We start from the raw sequence: 22,537 nt of genomic DNA, 5'->3' as shown, positions 1-22,537 counted from the left end.
TGGGATACACAGATTGTGGGTGAGAGGGAGTGAGAGAGACAGAATGTGTGAGAGAGAGAGTGACAGAGACAGAGTGTGGGAGAGAGGGAGTGAGAGAGACAGAGTGTGGAAGAGAGGGAGTGAGAGAGACAGAATGTGTGAGAGAGAGAGTGACAGAGACAGAGTGTGGGAGAGAGGGAGTGAGAGACACACAGTGTGGAAGAGAGGGAGTGAGAGAGACAGAGTTTTGAGCGAGGGAGTGAGAGATAGAGTTTGGGAGAGAGGGAGTGAGAGAGACCGAGTGTTGCAGAGAGGGAGTGAGACAGAGTATCGGAGAGAGTGAGTGAGAGAGACTGAGTGTGGGAGAGAGGGAGTGAGAGAGACAGAGTGTGGGAGAAAGGGAGTGAAGAGACCAAGTGTGGGAGAGAGGGATTGAGAGAGACAGAGTGTGGGAGAGAGGGAGTGAGAGAGACAGAGTTTGGGAGAGAGGGAGTGAGAAAGAGTTTGGGAGAGAGGGAGTGAGAGAGACAGAGAGTGAGAGAGAGAGTGAGAGAGACAGAGTGTGGGAGAGAGGGAGTGAGAGAGACAGAGTGTGAGAGAGAGGGAGTGAGAGAGACAGAGTGTGGGAGAGAGGGAGTGAGAGAGACAGAGTGTGGGTGACAGGGAGTGAGAGAGAGAGAGTGTGGGAGAGAGGGAGTGAGAGAGACAGAGTGTGGGAGAGAGGGAGTGAGAGAGACAGAGTGTGGGAGAGAGGGAGTGAGAGAGACAGAGTGTGGGAGAGAGGGAGTGAGAGAGACAGAGTGTGTGAGAGAGAGAGTGAGAGAGATAGAGTTTGGGAGAGAGGGAGTGGGATACACAGATTGTGGGTGAGAGGGAGTGAGAGAGACAGAATGTGTGAGAGAGGGAGTGAGAGAGACCGAGTGTGGGAGAGAGGGAGTGAGAGAGACTGAGTGTGGGAGAAAGGGAGTGAGAGAGACAGAGAGTATGAGAGAGAGAGTGAGAGAGACAGAGTGTGGGTTAGAGGGAATGAGAGAGACAGAATGTGTGAGAGAGAGAGTGACAGAGACAGAGTGTGGGAGAGAGGGAGTGAGAGACACACAGTGTGGACGAGAGGGAGTGAGAGAGACAGAGTTTTGAGCGAGGGAGTGAGAGATAGAGTTTGGGAGAGAGGGAGTGAGAGAGACCGAGTGTTGCAGAGAGGGAGTGAGACAGAGTATGGGAGAGAGTGAGTGAGAGAGACTGAGTGTGGGAGAGAGGGAGTGAGAGAGACAGAGTGTGGGAGAGAGGGAGTGAAGAGACCGAGTGTGGGAGAGAGGGATTGAGACAGACATAGTGTGAGAGAGAGGGAGTGAGAGAGACAGAGTGTGGGAGAGAGGGAGTGAGAGAGACAGAGTGTGGGAGAGAGGGAGTGAGAGAGACAGAGTGTGGGAGACAGGGAGTGAGAGAGAGAGAGTGTGGGAGAGAGGGCGTGAGAGAGACAGAGTGTGGGAGAGAGGGAGTGAGAGAGAGAGAGTGTGGGAGAGAGGGCGTGAGAGAGACAGGGTGTGGGAGAGAGGGAGTGTGAGAGACAGAGTGTGGGAGAGAGGGAGTGAGAGAGAGAGAGTGTGGGAGAGAGGGCGTGAGAGAGACAGGGTGTGGGAGAGAGGGAGTGTGAGAGACAGAGTGTGGGAGAGAGGGAGTGTGAGAGACAGAGTGTGGGAGAGAGGGAGTGAGAGAGACAGAGTGTGGGAGACAGGGAGTGAGAGAGAGAGAGTGTGGGAGAGAGGGCGTGAGAGAGACAGAGTTTGGGAGAGAGGGAGTGGGATACACCAGATTGTGGGAGCGAGGTAGTGTGAGAGACAGAGTGTGGGAGAGAGGGAGTGAGAGAGAAAGAGTTTGGGAGAGAGGGAGTGAGAGAGACAGTTTGTGTGAGAGAGGGAGTGAGAGAGACAGAGTTTGGGAGAGAGGGAGTGAGAGAGACAGAGTGTGGGTGAGAGGGAGTGAGAGAGACAGAATGTGTGAGAGAGAGAGTGACAGAGACAGAGTGTGGGAGAGAGGGAGTGAGAGAGACACAGTGTGGAAGAGAGGGAGTGAGAGAGACAGAGTTTTGAGCGAGGGAGTGAGAGATAGAGTTTGGGAGAGAGGGAGTGAGAGAGACCGAGTGTTGCAGAGAGGGAGTGAGACAGAGTATGGGAGAGAGGGAGTGAGAGAGACTGAGTGTGGGAGAGAGGGAGTGAGAGAGACAGAGGCTGGGAAAGAGGGAGTCAGAGAGACAGGGTGTGGGAGAGAGGGAGTGTGAGAGACAGAGTGTGGGAGAGAGGGAGTGAGAGAGATAGAGTTTGCGAGAGAGGAAGTGAGAGAGACAGAGTTTGGGAGAGAGGGAGTGAGAGACAGACAGAGTGTGGGAGAGAGGGAGTGAGAGAGACAGAGAGTGTGAGAGAGATAGTGAGAGAGACAGAGTGTGGGAGAGAGGGAGTGAGAGAGACAGAGAGTGTGAGAGAGATAGTGAGAGAGACACAGTGTGGGAGAGAGGGAGTGAGAGAGACAGAGTGTGGGAGAGAGGGAGTGAGAGAGACAGAGTGTGGGAGAGAGATAGTGAGAGAGACAGAGTGTGGGTGAGAGGGAGTGAGAGAGACAGAATGTGTGAGAGAGAGAGTGACAGAGACAGAGTGTGGGAGAGAGGGAGTGAGAGAGACAGAGTGTGGGAGAGAGGGAGTGAGAGAGACAGAGAGTGTGAGAGAGATAGTGAGAGAGACAGAGTGTGGGTGAGAGGGAGTGAGAGAGACAGAATGTGTGAGAGAGAGAGTGACAGAGACAGAGTGTGGAAGAGAGGGAGTGAGAGAGACAGAGTTTTGAGAGAGGGAGTGAGATAGAGTTTGGGAGAGAGGGAGTGAGAGAGACCGAGTGTTGCAGAGAGGGAGTGAGACTGATTATGGGAGAGAGGGAGTGAGAGAGACTTGTGTGGGAGAGAAGGAGTGAGAGAGACAGAAGGTGGGAAAGAGGGAGTCAGAGATCAGAGTATGGGAGAGAGGGAGTGAGAGAGACAGAGTGTGGGAGAGAGCGAGTGAGAGAGACAGAGTGTGGGAGAAAGGGAGTGAGAGAGACAGAGTGTGGGAGAGAGGGAGTGAGAGAGACATAGTGTGGGAGAGAGGGAGTGAGAGAGACAGAGTGTGGGAGAGAGGGAGTGAGAGAGACAGAGTGTGGGAGAGAGGGAGTAAGAGAGACAAAGTGTGGGAGAGAGGCAGTGAGAGAGACAGAATGTGGGAGAGAGTGAGTGAGAGAGACAGAGTGTGGGAGAGAGGGAGTGAGAGAGACAGAGTGTGGGAGAGAGAGAGTGAAAGAGACAGAGTGTGGGAGAGAGGGAGTGAGAGAGACAGAGTGTGGGTGGGTGGGAGGGAAAGCAGATTCTGCAGGAAGTGAATCTCTCGATACTGACCCATTGATTCAGACGATCTCTGGTCCTTTTGGTGCCTCATATTCGGCCTCGACAGACTCATCTGAAGGAGAAAAGGAGAGAAGGAGTGTTTAAAGGAGAGGTAGCAGCGAATTAACTCCCAGGAATAAGCACCCGGGAATAATCACCCGGGAATAATCACTCGAGAATAATCACCCGTGGATAATCACCCGGGAATAATCACCTTGGAATAATCACCCGGGAATAATCACCCGGTGATAATGACCCAGGGATAATCACCCGGGAATAATCACCCGAGAATAATCACCCAGGAATAATCACCCAGGAATAATCACTCGGGAATAATCACCCAAGAATAATCACCCGGGAATAATCACCCGGGAGTAATCACCTGGGAATAATCACCTGGGAATCATCACCCGGGGAGAATCACCCGGGGACAATCACCCAGGAATAATCACTCGGGAATAATAACCTGGGAATAATCACCCAGGAATAATTCCCCCAGAATAAACACCCAGGGATAATCACTCAGGAATAATCACCCGGCGATAATCACCCGGGATTTATCACTCGGGAATATTCACCCAAGAATAATCACCCGGGAATAATCACTCAGGAATAATCACCTGGCGATAATCACCCGGGAATAATCACCTGGGAATAATCACCCGGGAATCATCACCCGGGGACAATAACCCGGGAATAATCATGTGGGAATAATCTGCTGTGGTTAATCACCCGGGAATAAACACCCAGGGATAATGACCCGGGGACAATCACCCGCGAATAATCACCCGGGAATAATCTGTTGGGGTTATTCACCCAGGAATAATCACCCGGGAATAATCACCCGGGAATAATCACCTGGGAATAATCACCCATGAATAAACACCCAGGGATAATCACCCAGGAATATTCACCCAGCAATAATCACCTGGGGATAATCACTCGGGAATGATCACCCAGGGATAATCACCCGGGAATAAACTCCATTGAATAATCAACCAAGAATAATCACAAGATAATAATCAATCAGGAATAATCACCTGGGAATAATCTGTTGGGGTTAATCACCCAGGAATAATCACCCGGTGATAATCACCCCGGAATAATCACCCAGGAATAATCACCTGAGAATAATCACTCGGAAATAATCACTCAGGAATAATCACCCGGGGATAATCACCTGGGGATAATCACTCAGGAATAATCACCCGGGGCTAATCACCCGGGGATAATCACCCGGGGATAATCACCCAGGAATAATCACCCGGGAATAATCATCTGGGGATAATCATTTGGGAATAATCACCCGGGGATAATCACCCAGAAATAATCACCCGGGTATAATCACCCAGGGATAATCACGCAGGGAAAATCACCTGGGAATAATCACCCGGGAATAAACACATGGGAATAATCATCCAGGAATAATCAACTGGGGACTATCACCTGGGAATAAACAACCAGGAATAATCTGCTGGGGTTAATCACCCAGGAATAAACCCCCGGGAATAATCACCCGGGAATAATCACCCAGGAATAAACATCCAGGGATAATCACCCAGGAATATTCACCCAGCAAAAATCACCTGGGATAATCACTCGGGAATGATCACCCAGGGATAATCACCCGGGAATAATGTCCATTGAATAATCAACCAAGAATAATCACAAGATAATAATCACTCAGGAATAATCACTCGGGGATAATCACCCAGGAATAATCACCCGGGACTAATCACCCGGGAATAATCACCTGGGAATAATCACCCGGGCATAATCACTTGGGGATAATAACCTGGGGATAATCACTCGAGAATAATCACCCAGGGATAATCACCCAGGAATAATCATCCGGGAATAATCACCTGGGGATAATCACCTGGAGAAAATCACCCAGGAATAATCACCCGTGAATAATCACCCGGGGATAATCACCCAGGGAAAATCACTTGCGAATAATCACTCGGGAATAAACACCCGGGAATAATCACCTGAGCACAATCACCCAGGGAAAATCACTCGTGAATAATCACCCAGGAATAATCACCCGTGAATAATCACCCAGGGATAATCACCCTGAAATAATCAATCGGGAATAATCTGCTGGGGTTAATCACCCAGGAAGCATCACCCGGGGACAATCACCCAGGAATAATCACCTGGGGGCAAACACCCGGGAATAATCACCTGGTGTTAATCACCCGGGAATAATCACCCGGGGTAATCACCCGGCAATAATCACACGGGAATAATCACTCGCGAATAATCACTTAGGAATAATCACCCGGGAATAATCACCCAGGGACAATCACCCGGGAATAACAACCCGGAAATAATCACCTGGGGTTAATCACCCAGGAATAATCACCCGGGGACAATCACCCAGGAATAATCACCTGGGGACAAACACCCGGGAATAATCACCTGGGAATAATCACTCGGGGTAATCACCCGGGAGTAATCACGAGGGAATAATCACTCGCTAATAATCACATGGGAATAATCACCCGGGAATAATCACCCAGGGACAATCACCCGGGAATAAGCACCCGGGAATAATCACCTGGGAATAAGCACCCAGGGATAATCACACAGGAATAATTTCCCAGGAATAAACACCCAGGGATAATCACCCAGGAATATTCACCCAGGAATAATCTCCCAAGAATAATCATCAGAGAATAACCAACTGGGATAACCACCTGGGAATAATCACCCGGGAATAATCACCCGGGAATCATCACCTGGGGACAATCACCCAGGAATAATCTGCTGGGATTAATCACCCGGGAATAACCAACCGGGGATAATCACTCGGGAATAATCACACGTGAAAAATCTCCCAAGAATAATCACCCAGGAATAATCACCTGGGAATAATCACCTGGGAATAATCACCCGGGAATCATCACCCGGGGGCAATCACCCAGCAATAATCACCTGGGAATCATCACACGGGGACAATCACCCGGGAATAGGCACCCAGGAATAATTCCCCCGGAATAAACACCCAGGGATAATCACTCAGGAATAATCTCCCGTGAATAATCACCCAAGAATAATCACCTGGGAATAATCACTCAGGAATAATCACTCGGGAATAATCACTCGGGAATAATCACTCGGGAATAATCACCCGGGGACAATAACCTGGGAATAATCACCTGGGAATAATCTGCTGGGGTTAATCACCTGGGAATAATCACCCGGTGATAATCACCCGGGAATAATCACCCGGGAATAATCACCCAGGAATAATTCCCCAGGAAAAACACCCAGGGATAATCACCCAGGAATATTGACCCGGGGAAAATCACCCGGGAATAATCACCCGGGAATAACCTGCTGGGGTTAATCACCTGGGAATAATCACTTGGGAAAAATCACCTGGGAAAAATCACACGGGAATAATCACCCTGGAATAATTTCCCAGGAATAAACACCCAGGGATAATCAACCAGGAATATTCAACCGGGTATAATCACCCGGGGATAATCACCCGGGAATATTCACCTGGGGATAATCACCCGGGAATAATCACCTGGTGATAATCTGCTGAGATTAATCACCTGGGAATAATCACCTTGGAATTATCACCCGGGAATAGTCACCCTGGAAAAATTTCCCAGGAATAAACACCCAGGGATAATCAGCCAGGAATATTCAACCGCATATACTCAACCGGGGATAATCACCCGGGAATAATCACCCGGGGATAATCACCCAGGAATAATCACCCGGGGATAATCACCCAGGAATAATCACCCGGGAATAATCAACCAGGGATAATCACTTGGGAATAATCACCTGGTCATAATTACCCAGGAATAATCACCCAGGGATGTTCACCTGGGGATAATCACCTGGGAATAATCACCCGGGATTAGTTAAACGGGAATAATCAGCCGGGAATAATCACCCGGGGACAATCACCCTTGAATAATCACCCAGGAACAATCTGCTGCGATTAATCACATGGGAATAATCACCTGGGAATAATCACTCAGGAATAATCACCTGAGAATAATCACATGGGAATAATCACCCGAGAATAATCACCCAAGAATAATCACCCGGGAATAATCACCCAAGTATAATCACATGAGAATAATCACACGAGAATAATCACCCGGGAATAATTACCCGGGGATAATCACCCAGGAATAATCACCCGGGAATAATCACTCGGGAATAATCACCCAGTAATATTCACCCAGGGAATAATCGCCCGGGCATAATCACTCAGCAATAATCACCCGGGGATAATCACCCAGGAATAATCACCCGGGAATAATCACCCAGGAATAATCACCCGGGAATAATCACCCGGGAATAATCACCCGGGAATAATCACTCAGGAATAATCACCCAGGAATAATCACCCGGGGCAATCACCCAGAAATAATCACCCAGAAATAATCACTCAGTAACAATCATCCGGGAATAATCACCTGGGAATAATCACCCTGGAATAATCACTCGGGAATAATCACCTGAGAATAATCACATGGGAATAATCACCCGAGAATAATCACCCGAGAATAATCACCCGGGAATAATTACCCAGGGATAATCACCCAGGAATAATCAGCCAGGAATAATCACCCGGGAATAATCACTCGGGAATAATCACCAGGGAATAATCACCCGGTAATATTCACCCAGGGAATAATCACTCGGGAATAATCACCCGGGAATAATCCAAGGAGAATAATCTCGTGGGAATAATCATGTGGGAATAATCACCCGGGGAAATCACCCAGGAATAATCTGCCCCGGTTTATCACCCGGTAACAATCACCTGGGAATAATCACACAGGAATAATCACCCAGGAATAATCACCCGGAAATAATCACCTGGGAATAATCACCTGGGAATAATCAACCGGGAATAATCACTCGGGAATAATCACCCGAGGATAATCACACGAGTATGATCACCCGAGAATAATCACCCAAGAATAATTACCCGGGAATAATTACCCGGGGATAATCACCCAGGAGTAATCACCCGGGAATAATCACTCGGGAATAATCACCCGGGAATAATCACCCGGTAAGATTCACCCAGGGAATAATCGCCCGGGGATAATCACCCGGGAATGATCACCTGGGGATAATCACCCAGGGATAATCACCAGGGAATAATCACCCGGGGATAATCACCCGGGGATAATCACCCGGGGAAAATCACCCGGGAATAATCACTCGGGAATAAACACATGGGAATAATCACCTGGGAATAATCACCCAGGGACAATCATCTGGGAATAATCACCCAGGAAAATTCACCTGGGAATAATCTGCTGGGGTTAATCACCGGGAAGAATCACCTGGAAATAATCACCCGGGAATAATCACCCAGGAATAATTTCCCAGGAATAAACACCCAGGGATAATCACCCAGGAATATTCACCCGGGAATAATGATCCGGGGATAATCACCCAGGAATATTGACCTGGGAATAATCACCCGGGGATAATCCCCCAGGAATAATCTCCCGTGAATAATCACCCAAGAATAATCACCCGGGAATAATCACTCAGGAATAATCCTCCGGGGATAATCTCCCGGGGAAAATCACCCGGTAATAATCACCCGGGAATAATCACTCGGGAATAATCACCCAGGAATAATCATCCGGGGATAAACAGCCGGGAATAATCACCCGGGAATAATCTGCTGGGGTTAATCACCCAGGAATAATTTCCCAGGAATAAACACCCAGGGATAATCACCCAGGCATATTCACCCAGGAATAATCACCCAGGGATAATCACCCAGGCATATTCACCCAGGAATAATCACCCGGGGTTAATCACCCGGGAATAATCACCCGGGAATAATCACCCAAGAATAATTCCCCAGGAATAAACAACCAGGGATAATCACACAGGAATATTCACCCGGGAATAATCACCCGGGAATAATCACCCAGGTATAATCACTCAGGAATAATCATCTGGGAATAATCACTCGGGAATAATCACCCAGGGATAATCACCCGTGAATAATCACAGGGGAATAATCATGTGGGAATAATCACCCGGGAACCATCACCCAGGGACAATCACCCAGGAATAATCTGTTGGGGTTAATCACCCGGGAATAATCACCTGGGAATAATCACCTGGGGATAATCACCCAGGAATAATTCCCCAGGAATAATCACCCAGCGATAATCACCCAGGAATAATCACCAGGGAATAATCACCCAGGTATAATCACCTGGGAATAATCACCCGGGAATAATCACTCAGGAATAATCACCCGAGAATAATCACCCGGGAATAATCACCCAGGAATAATCAACCAAGAATAATCACCCGGGAATAATCACCTGGGAATAATTACCCGGGGATAATCAACCAAGAATAATCACTCGGGAATAATCACCCGGGAATAATCGCCCGGGGATAATCACCCGGGAATGATCACCTGGGGATAATCACTCGGGAATATTCATCGGGGAATAACCACCCAGGAACAATCCGCAGAAATAATCACCTGTGAATAATCACTCGGGACCAATCACTCGGGAATAATGTCTTGGAATAATCACCTGGGAATAATCACTTGGGAATAATGCTTGGGAATAGTCACCTGGGAATAATCACCCAGGAATAATCACCCGGGAATAATCAACAGAGATTAGTACCTCAGGAAAAATCACCCGGGAAAAATCACCCGGGAAAGTTCACCCGGGAATAATCACCCGGGAATAATCACTTGGGAATAAAGCCTTGGAATAATAACCTGGGAATAATCACGCAGGAATAATGCCTTGAAATAATCACCTGGGGATAAATACTTGGGAATAATGCTTGGGAATAATGCTTGCGAATAGGTACCTGGGAATAATCACCCAGTGATAATCAACCGGGAATAATCACCTGGGGCTAATCACCCGGGAATAATGACTTGGGAATAATCACCTGGGAATAATCACCCGGGAATAACCACCCAGGAATAATCACCCGGGAATAAACACTCAGAAATAATCACCCAGGAATAATCACCCGGGAATAAACACAGGGAGTGAGGGAAGGATATAAACATCCGGGAATAAACACAGGGAGTGAGGGAAGGATATAAACACCCGGGAATAAACACAGGGAGTGAGGGAAGGATATAAACACCCGGGAATAAACACAGAGAGTGAGGGATGGATATAAACACCCGGGAATAAACACAGGGAGTGAGGGAATGATATAAACACCCGGGAATAAACACAGGGAGTGAGGGAAGGATATAAACACCCGGGAAAAAACACAGGGAGTGAGGGAAGGATATAAACACCCGGGAATAAACACAGGGAGTGAGGGAATGATATAAACACCCGGGAATAAACACAGGGAGTGAGGGAAGGATATAAACACCCGGGAAAAAACACAGGGAGTGAGGGAAGGATATAAACACCCGGGAATAAACACAGGGAGTGAGGGATGGATATAAACACCCGGGAATAAACACAGGGAGTGAGGGAAGGATATAAACACCCGGGAATAAACACAGGGAGTGAGGGAATGATATAAATACCCGGGAATAAACATAGGGAGTGAGGGAATGATATGAACACCAGGGAATAAACACAGGGAGTGAGGGATGGATATAAACACCCGGGAATAAACACAGGGAGTGAGGGAAGGATATAAACACCCGGGAATAAACACAGGGAGTGAGGGATGGATATAAACATCCGGGAATAAACACAGGGAGTGAGGGAAGGATATAAACACCCGGGAATAAACACAGGGAGTGAGGGAATGATATAAACACCCGGGAATAAACACAGGGAGTGAGGGAATGATATAAACACCCGGGAATAAACACAGGGAATGAGGGAATGATATAAACACCCGGGAATAAACATAGGGAGTGAGGGAATGATATGAACACCAGGGAATAAACACAGGGAGTGAGGGATGGATATAAACACCCGGGAATAAACACAGGGAGTGAGGGAAGGATATAAACACCCGGGAATAAACACTTGGAGTGAGGGAAGGATATAAACACCCAGGAATAAACACAGGGAGTGAGGGATGGATATAAACACCCAGGAATAAACACAGGGAGTGAGGGAAGGATATAAACATCTGGGATTAAACACAGGGAGTGAGGGAAGTTTATAAACACCCGGGAATAAACACAGGGAGTGAGGGAAAGTTATAAACACCCGGGAATAAACACAGGGAGTGAGGGAATTTTATAAACACCTGGGAATAAACACAGGGAGTGAGGGATGGATATAAACACCCGGGAATAAACACAGGGAGTGAGGGAAGGATATAAACACCCGGGAATAAACACTTGGAGTGAGGGAAGGATATAAACACCCAGGAATAAACACAGGGAGTGAGGGATGGATATAAACACCCAGGAATAAACACAGGGAGTGAGGGAAGGATATAAACATCTGGGATTAAACACAGGGAGTGAGGGAAGTTTATAAACACCCGGGAATAAACACAGGGAGTGAGGGAAAGTTATAAACACCCGGGAATAAACACAGGGAGTGAGGGAATTTTATAAACACCTGGGAATAAACACAGGTAGTGAGGGATGGATATAAACACCCGGGAATAAACACAGGGATTGAGGGAAGGTTGTAAACACCCGGGAATAAACACAGGGAGTGAGGGAGTTATATAAACTCCCGGGAATAAACACAGGGAGTGAGGGATGGGGATCCCACGTTCCTGTTTGGAATAACCTACCAGTCTCATAGTAATCATAGACTTTTACAATGGCTGGCTGCAGATTCTCCACCTCAAAATCCTGGACAGTGAGAATGGACAATTGGAGCAGTCGGTTCGATTCCATCTGCGGAGAGAAATGGGGTCAGTCTCTGGGAAGCAACGGATCAGACCTGGTGTCAAATCACATTCCTTTGGGGAAAAGCCTCACCCCAAATCATAGCCACATCGCAACCCACACCCGTGTTCCCTCTGTCTCTCTCTCTCTCTCTATCCCTCTGTCTCTCTCTCTCTCTCTATCCCTCTGTCCCTCTCTCTCTCTCTATCCCTCTGTCCCTCTCTCTCTCTATCCCTCTGTCCCTCTCTCTCTCTCTATCCCTCTGTCCCTCTCTCTCTCTATCCCTCTGTCTCTCTCTCTCTCTATCCCTCTGTCCCTCTCTCTCTCTATCCCTCTGTCTCTCTCTATCCCTCTGTCTCTCTCTCTCTCTCTATCCCTCTGTCCCTCTCACTCTCTCTATCCCTCTGTCTCACTCTATCCCTCTGTCTCTCTCTATCCCTCTGTCTCTCTCTCTCACTCTATCCCTCTGTCCCTCTCTCTCTCTATCCCATTCTCTTTCTCTCTCTCTCTCTATCCCTCTGTCTCTCTCTATCCCTCTGTCTCTCTCTATCCCTCTGTCTCTCTCTATCCCTCTGTCTCTCTCTCTCTCACTCTATCCCTCTGTCCCTCTATCTCTCTCTATCCCATTGTCTCTCTATCCCTCTCTCTCTCTCTTTCTCTATCCCTCTCTCTGTCTCTCTCTCTCTATCCCTCTGTGTGTCTCTCTCTCTTTCCCTCTGTCTCTCTCTCTCTCTCACTCTATCCCTCTGTCTGTCTCTCTCTCTATCCCTCAGTCTCTCTCTCTATCCATCTGTCTCTCTCTCTATCCCTCAGTCTCTCTCTCTCTATCCCTCTGTCTCACTGTCTATCCCTCTGTCTCTCTCTCTCTCTCTCACTCTATCACTCTGTCTGTCTCTCTCTCTTTCCCTCTGTCTCTCTCTCTCACTCTATCCCTCTGTCTGTCTCTCTCTCTATCCCTCAGTCTCTCTCTCTATCCATCTGTCTCTCTCTCTATCCCTCAGTCTCTCTCTCTCTATCCCTCTGTCTCACTGTCTATCCCTCTGTCTCTCTCTCTATCCCTCTGCCTCTCTCTCCCTATCCATCTGTCTCTCTCGCTCTATCTCTCAGTCTCTCTCTCTATTCCTCTGTCTCTCTCTCTATCCCTCTGTCTCTCTCGCTCTATCCATCTGTCTCTCTCGCTCTTTCAGTCTCTCTCTATTCCTCTGTCTCTCTCTCTATCCTCTGTCTCTCTCGCTCTATCCCTCTGTCTCTCTCTCTATCCCTCTGTCTCTCTCTCTCTCTATCCCTCTGTCTCTCTCCCTATCCCACTGTCTCTCTCTCTATCCCTCTGTCTCTCTCTCCCTATCCCACTGTCTCTCTCTCTATCCCTCTGTCTCTCTCTCTCTGTCCCTCTGTCTCTCTCTCTCTCTATCCCTCTGTCTCTCTCCCTATCCCACTGTCTCTCTCTCTATCCCTCTGTCTCTCTCTCTCTGTCCCTCTGTCTCTCTCTCTCTATCCCTCTGTCTCTCTCCCTATCCCACTGTCTCTCTCTCTCTTTATCCCTCTGTCTCTATCACTCTATCCCTCTGTCTCTGTCTCTCTATCTCTTTGTCTCTCTCTATCTATCCATCTGTCTCTCTCTCTCTATCCCTCTGTCTCTCTCTCTCTCTCTAACCCTCTGTCTCACTCTCCCTCCCTCTCTCCCACTGTCTCTCTCCCTCTCTCTCCATCCCTCCCTCTCTCTCTCTCTCTCTCTCTCTCCCTCTTCCTCCCTTCCCTTCTCTCTCCCCCATTCGCTCTCAATCTCTCTCTATCTATCTCCGTCTCCCTCCCTCTCTGCGACCCTCACTCTTTCCCTCCCTCCCAGGACTCACCGGTTGGACGTAGAGGACCATGTGTCCATCTTGGATTTCGGACTTACTTATATTCCGGCGATCCAGGCTCTGGAATCACAAGAGGATTAATGAATGTTCCTGAGCAGATATGGAGGGAGCCGGAAAGACGAGGCAGACCAGACAGATCAGCGGAGAGAGAGAGCAACAGGGAGAACCTTCCAAATCTGTGACCATTCACCAGGACCGGCTAAATCCCAAAATGTTCCTGATTGGTTCCCGGGATGTGGGCTTCTATGTAGGTACACCCACAGCGCTGTTAGGGAGGGAGTTCCAGGATTGTGTCCCCGTGTGTGGTGTAGGTACACCCACAGCGCTGTTAGGGAGGGAGTTCCAGGATTTTGTCCGTGCGGTGTAGGTACACCCACAGTGCTGTTAGCGAGGGAGTTCCAGGATATTGTCCGTGTGGTGTAGGTACACCCACGGCGCTGTTAGGGAGGGAGTTCCATGATTTTGTCCCTGTGGTGTAGGGACACCCACGGCGCTGTTAGGGAGGGAGTTCCAGGATTTTGTCCCCTGTGGTGTAGGTACACCCACGGCGCTGTTAGGGCGGGAGTTGCAGGATTTTGTCCCCTGTGGTGTAGGTACACCCACGGCGCTGTTAGGGCGGGAGTTCCAGGATTTTGTCCGTGTGGTGTAGGTACACCCACGGCGCTGTTAGGGAGGGAGTTCCAGGATTTTGTCCGTGTGGTGTAGGTACACCCACGGCGCTGTTAGGGAGGGAGTTCCAGGATTTTGTGCGTGTGGTGTAGGTACACCCACGGTGCTGTTAGGGAAGGAGTTCCAGGATTTTGTCCGTGTGGTGTAGGTACACCCACAGTGCTGCTAGGGAAGGAGTTCCAGGATTTTGTCCGTGTGGTGTAGGTACACCCATGGCGCTGTTAGGGAGGGAGTTCCAGGATTTTGTCCCTGTGTGTGGTGTAGGTACACCCACAGCGCTGTTAGGGAGGGAGTTCCAGGATTTTGTCCCCTGTGGTGTAGGTACACCCACGGCGCTGTTAGCGAGGGAGTTCCCGGATTAGGAATGAGGACACGACCCTATCTGTGGATGTGGGGAATGTATCTGCTTGAATGGAGAGAGAGAAGAGGAAGAAGAGAAGGAACGAGGGGGAGTCGGATCGGGGGCAGAGGAGAGCTGGAGGAAAGGGATAAAAGGTTGAGTAATTTGAGGCTGAGATGGTCACTCACATCTTGATAAGATTCTCGAAGGGCTGAGAAACCGGACAGCATCATCACATCAACAAGGACCATGTTGGACACAGGACGCTGGCCGGTAAATCTACAATAGGGAGAGAGAGAGAGAGTGAGATCGATGGACATGGGGAGTGAAACACTGACCCTCAATCCCACACTGTAAACACTGACCCTCACTCCCACACTGTAAACACTGACCCTCACTCCCACACTGTAAACACTGACACTCACTCTCACACTGTAAACACTGACCCTCTCTCTCACACTGTAAACACTGACCCTCACTCTCACACTGTAAACACTGACCCTCACTCTCACACTGTAAACACTGACCCTCACTCTCACACTGTAAACACTGACCCTCACTCTCACACTGTAAACACAGACCCTCACTCTCACACTGTAACACTGACCCTCACTCTCACACTGTAAACACTGACCCTCACTCCCACACTGTAAACACTGACCCTCACTCCCACACTGTAAACACTGACCCTCACTCTCACACTGTAAACACTGACCCTCAGTCTCACACTGTAACACTGACCCTCACTCTCACACTGTAAACACTGACCCACACTCCCACTCTGTAAACACTGACCCTCACTCTCACACTGTAAACACTGACCCTCACTCCCACACTGTAAACACTGACCCTCACTCTCACACTGTAAACACAGACCCTCACTCCCTCGCTGTAAACACTGACCCTCACTCTCACACTGTAAACACTGACCCTCACTCTCACACTGTAAACACTGACCCTCACTCTCACACTGTAAACACGGACCCTCACTATCACACTGTAAACACTGACCCTCACTCTCTCACTGTAAACACTGACCCTCACTCCCACACTGTAAACACTGACCCTCACTCCCACACTGTTAACACTGACCCTCACTCCCACACTGTAAACACTGACCCTCACTCCCACACTGTAAACACTGACCCTCACTCTCACACTGTAAACACTGACCCTCACTCCCACACTGTAAACACTGACCCTCACTCCCACACTGTAAACACTGACCCTCACTCTCACACTGTAAACACTGTCCCTCACTCTCACACTGTAAACACTGACCCTCACTCCCACACTGTATACACTGACCCTCACTCTCACACTGTAAACACTGACCCTCACTCTCACACTGTAAACACTGACCCTCACTCTCACACTGTAAACACTGACCCTCACTCTCTCACACTGTAAACACTGACCCTCACTCTCACACTGTCAACACTGACCCTCACTCTCACACTGTAAACACTGACCCTCACTCTCACACTGTAAACACTGACCCTCACTCTCACACTGTAAACACGGACCCTCACTATCACACTGTAAACACTGACCCTCACTCTCTCACTGTAAACACTGACCCTCACTCCCACACTGTAAACACTGACCCTCACTCCCACACTGTAAACACTGACCCTCACTCCCACACTGTAAACACTGACCCTCACTCCCACACTGTAAACACTGACCCTCACTCCCACACTGTAAACACTGACCCTCACTCCCACACTGTAAACACTGACCCTCACTCTCACACTGTAAACACTGACCCCCACACTCACACTGTAAACACTGACCCTCACTCTCACACATTAAACACTGACCCTCACTCTCACACTGTAAACACTGACCCTCACTCTCACACTGTAAACACTGACCCTCACTCTCACACTATAAACACTGACCCTCACTCACACTCTGTAAACACTGACCCTCACTCTCACACTGTAAACACTGACCCTCACTCTCACACTGCAAACACTGACCCTCACTCTCACACTGTAAACACTGACACTCACTCTCACACTGTAAACACTGACCCTCACTCTCACACTGTAAACACTGACCCTCACTCTCACACTGTAAACACTGACCCTCATTCTCACACCCAGTAAACACTGACCCTCACTCTCACACTGTAAACACTGACCCTCACTCTCACACTGTAAACACTGACCCTCACTCTCACACCCAGTAAACACTGACCCTCACTCTCACACTGTAAACACTGACCCTCACTCCCACACTGTAAACACTGACCCTCACTCCCACACTATAAACACTGACCCTCTCTCCCACACTGTAAACACTGACCCTCACTCTCACACTGTAAACACGGACCCTCACTCCCACACTGTAAACACTGACCCTCACTCTCACACTGTAAACACTGACCCTCACTCTCACACTGTATACACTGACCCTCACTCCCACACTGTAAACACTGACCCTCACTCCCACACTGTAAACACTGACCCTCACTCTCACACTGTAAACACTGACCCTCACTCTCACACTGTAAACACTGACTCTCTCTCTCACACTGTAAACACTGACCCTCACTCTCACACTGTAAACACTGCCCCTCACTCTCACACTGTAAACACTGACCCTCACTCTCACACTGTAAACACTGACCCTCACTCTCACACTGTAAACACTGCCCCTCACTCTCACACTGTAAACACTGACCCTCACTCTCACACTGTAAACACTGACCCTCACTCCCACACTGTAAACACTGACACTCACTCTCACACTGTAAACACTGACTCTCACTCCCACACTGTAAACACTGACCCTCACTCCCACACTGTAAACACTGTCCCTCACTCTCACACTGTAACACTGACCCTCACTCTCACACTGTAAACACTGACCCTCACTCCCAGACTGTAAACACTGACCCTCACTCCCACATTGTAAACACTGACCCTCACTCTCACACTGTAAACACTGACCCTCACTCCCACACTGTAAACACTGTCCCTCACTCTCACACTGTAACACTGACCCTCACTCCCACACTGCAAACACTGACCCTCACTCCCACACTGTAAACACTGACCCTCACTCTCACACTGTAAACACTGAACCTCACTCCCACACTGTAAACACTGACCCTCACTCTCACACCCAGTAAACACTGACACTCACTCTCACACTGTAAACACTGACCCTCACTCCCACACAGTAAACACTGACCCTCACTCTCACTCTGTAAACACTGACCCTCACTCTCACACCCAGTAAACACTGACACTCACTCTCACACTGTAAACACTGACCCTCACTCTCACACTGTAAACACTGACCCTCACTCCCACGCTGTAAACACTGACCCTCACTCTCACTCTGTATACACTGACCCTCACTATCACACTGTAAACACTGACCCTCACTCTCACACTGTAAACACTGACCCTCACTCCCACACTGTAAACACTGACCCTCACTCTCACACTGTAAACACTGACCATCATTCTCACACTGTAAACACTGACCGTCACTCTTACACTGTAAACACTGACCCTCACCCTCACACTGTAAACAGTGACCCTCACTCTCATACAGTAAACTCGGACCCTCACTCTTACCCAGTAAACACTGTCCCTCACTCCGACACTGTAAAACCTGACCCTCACTCCCACACTGTAAACACTGACCCTGACTCCCACACTGTAAACACTGACCCTCACTCTCACACTGTAAGCACTGACCCTCACTCCCACTCTGTAAACAAGGACCCTCACTATCACACCGTAAACACTGGCCATCACTCTCACACTGTAAACACAGACCCTCAATCCCTCACTGTAAACACTGACCCTCACTCCCACACCCAAAAAACACTGACCCTCACTCTCACACTGTAAACACTGTCCCTCACTCTCACACTGTAAACACTGACCCTCACACTCACACTGTAAACACTGACCCTCACTCTCACACTGTAAACACTGACCCTCACTCTCACACTGTAAACACTGACCCTCACTCTCACACTGTAAACACTGAAACTCACTCCCACACTGTAAACACTGACCCTCACTCCCTCACTGTAAACACTGACACTCACTCCCATACTGTGTATACTGTCCCTCAGTCTCACATTGTAAACACTGACCCTCACTCTCACACTGTAAACACTGACCCTCACTCCCACACTGTAAACACTGACCCTCACTCCCACACTGTAAACACTGACCCTCACTCCCACACTGTATACACTGACCCTCACTCCCACGCTGTAAACACTGACCCTCACTCACACACTGTATACACTGACCCTCACTCTCACACTGTATACACTGACCCTCACTCCCATACTGTAAACACTGACCCTCACTCTCACACCCAGTAAACACTGACCCTCACTCTCACACTGTAAACACTGACCCTCACTCTCACACTGTAAACACTGACCCTCACTCTCACACTGTAAACACTGACCCTCACTCCCACACTGTAAACACTGACCCTCACACTCACACTGTAAACACTGACCCTCACTCCCACACTGTAAACACTGACCCTCACTCCCACACTGTAAACACTGACCCTCACTCTCACACTGTAAACACTGACCCTCACTCTCACACTGTAAACACTGACCCTCACTCTCACACTGTAAATACTGACCCTCACTCTCATACTGTAAACACTGACCCTCACTCACACACTGTAAACACTGACCCTCACTCTCACACTGTAAACACTGACCCTCACTCACACACTGTAAACACTGACCCTCACTCTCACACTGTAAACACTGACCCTCACTCTCACACTGTAAACACTGACCCTCACTCTCACACTGTAAACACTGAAACTCACTCCCACACTGTAAACACTGACCCTCACTCCCACACTGTAAACACTGACCCTCACTCCCTCACTGTAAACACTGACACTCACTCTCACACTGTAAACACTGACCCTCACTCTCATACTGTAAACACTGACCCTCACTCTCACACTGTAAACACTGACACTCACTCTCACACTGTAAACACTGACCCTCACTCACACACTGTAAACACTGACCCTCACTCTCACACTGTAAACACTGACCCTCACTCTCACACTGTAAACACTGACCCTCACTCTCACACTGTAAACACTGAAACTCACTCCCACACTGTAAACACTGACCCTCACTCCCACACTGTAAACACTGACCCTCACTCCCTCACTGTAAACACTGACACTCACTCTCACACTGTAAACACTGACCCTCACTCTCACACTGTAAACATTGACCCTCACTCTCACACTGTAAACACTGACGCTCACTCTCACACTGTAAACACTGACGCTCACTCTCACACTGTAAACACTGACCCTCACTCCCACACTGTATACACTGACCCTCACTCCCATACTGTAAACACTGACCCTCACTCTCACACCCAGTAAACACTGACCCTCACTCTCACACTGTAAACACTGACCCTCACTCCCACACTGTATACACTGACCCTCACTCTCACACTGTAAACACTGACCCTCACTCTCACACTGTAAACACTGACGCTAACTCTCACACTGTGTACACTGACCCTCACTCTCACACATTAAACACTGACCCTCACTCTCACATTGTAAACACTGACCCTCACTCTCACACTGTAAACACTGACCCTCACTCTCAGTCTGTATACACTGACCCTCACTCCCATACTGTAAACACTGACCCTCACTCTCACACCCAGTAAACACTGACCCTCACTCTCACACTGTAAACAATGACCCTCACTCCCACATGGTATACACTGACCCTCACTCTCACACTGTAAACACTGACCCTCACTCACACACTGTAAACACTGACCCTCACTCTCACACTGTAAACACTGACCCTCACTCTCACACTGTAAACACTGACCCTCACTCTCACACTGTAAACACTGAAACTCACTCCCACACTGTAAACACTGACCCTCACTCCCACACTGTAAACACTGACCCTCACTCCCTCACTGTAAACACTGACACTCACTCTCACACTGTAAACACTGACCCTCACTCTCACACTGTAAACATTGACCCTCACTCCCACACTGTAAACACTGACCCTCACTCTCACACTGTAAACATTGACCCTCACTCTCACACTGTAAACACTGACGCTCACTCTCACACTGTAAACACTGACGCTCACTTTCACACTGTAAACACTGACCCTCACTCCCACACTGTATACACTGACCCTCACTCCCATACTGTAAACACTGACCCTCACTCTCACACCCAGTAAACACTAACCCTCACTCTCACACTGTAAACACTGACCCTCACTCCCACACTGTATACACTGACCCTCACTCTCACACTGTAAACACTGACCCTCACTCTCACACTGTAAACACTGATGCTAACTCTCACACTGTGTACACTGACCCTCACTCTCACACATTAAACACTGACCCTCACTCCCACACTGTAAACACTGACCCTCACTCTCACACTGTAAACACTGACACTCACTCTCAAACTGTAAACACTAACCCTCACTCCCACACTGTAAACACTGTCCATCACTCCCACATTGTAAACACTGACCCTCACTCTCACACTGTATACCCTGACCCTCACTCCCACACTGTAAACATTGACCCTCACTACCAAACTGTAAACACTGACACTCACTCTCACACAGTAACACTGACCCTCACTCTCACACTGTAAACACTGACCCTCACTCCCACACTGTATACACTGACCCTCACTCTCACACTGTAAACACTGACCCTCACTCTCACACTGTAAACACTGACCCTCACTCCCACACTGTAAGCACTGACCCTCACTCTCACACTGTAAACACTGACCCTCACTCTCACACTGTAAACACTGACACTCACTCTCACACTGTAAACACTGACCCTCACTCTCACACTGTAAACACTGATCCTCACTCTCACACTGTATACACTGACCCTCACTCTCACACTGTAAACACTGACCCTCACTCTCACACTGTAAACACTGACCCTCACTCTCACACTGTAAACACTGACCCTCACTCCCACACTGTAAACACTGACCCTCACTCTCACACTGTAAACACTGATCCTCACTCCCATACTGTAAACACTGACCCTCACTCCCATACTGTAAACGCTGACCCTCACTCTCACACTGTAAACACTGACCCTCACTCTCACACTGTAAACACTGACCCTCACTCTCACACTGTAAACACTGACCCTCACTCTCACACCGTAAACGCTGACCCTCACTCTCACACTGTAAACACTGACCCTCACTCTCACACTGTAAACACTGACCATCACTCCCACACTGTGAACACTGACCCTCACTCCCACTCTGTAAACACTGACCATCACTCTCACACTGAAAACACTGACCCTCACTCTCACACTGTATACACTGACCCTCACTCTCACACTGTAAACAATGACCCTCACTCTCACACTGTAAACACTGACCCTCACTCTCAC

General features: G+C 48.8%; 1 protein-coding gene across 1 annotated transcript in view; it reads right to left on the bottom strand.

Annotated features, from left to right (window-relative positions):
* The window catches only part of LOC121275035 (alpha-2-macroglobulin-like), a 133,856-nt gene that overhangs the window by 5,433 nt on the left and 105,886 nt on the right, over nt 1–22,537 (bottom strand). The window contains exons 18-21 of the mRNA XM_041182425.1: nt 15,260–15,350; nt 14,054–14,122; nt 12,104–12,209; nt 3,395–3,455 (exon numbers count right to left, since the gene is read on the bottom strand). Coding sequence (XP_041038359.1) covers nt 3,403–3,455; nt 12,104–12,209; nt 14,054–14,122; nt 15,260–15,350 — 319 coding nt within the window. The 3' untranslated portion in view covers nt 3,395–3,402. The remainder of the gene's footprint in view (nt 1–3,394; nt 3,456–12,103; nt 12,210–14,053; nt 14,123–15,259; nt 15,351–22,537) is intronic.

Source organism: Carcharodon carcharias (genome assembly GCF_017639515.1).
Source record: "Carcharodon carcharias isolate sCarCar2 chromosome 40 unlocalized genomic scaffold, sCarCar2.pri SUPER_40_unloc_3, whole genome shotgun sequence".
Classification (NCBI taxonomy): domain Eukaryota; kingdom Metazoa; phylum Chordata; class Chondrichthyes; order Lamniformes; family Lamnidae; genus Carcharodon; species Carcharodon carcharias.
Note: the sequence above shows the minus strand (reverse complement) of the source record. Positions and strands in the feature narration are given on the sequence as shown.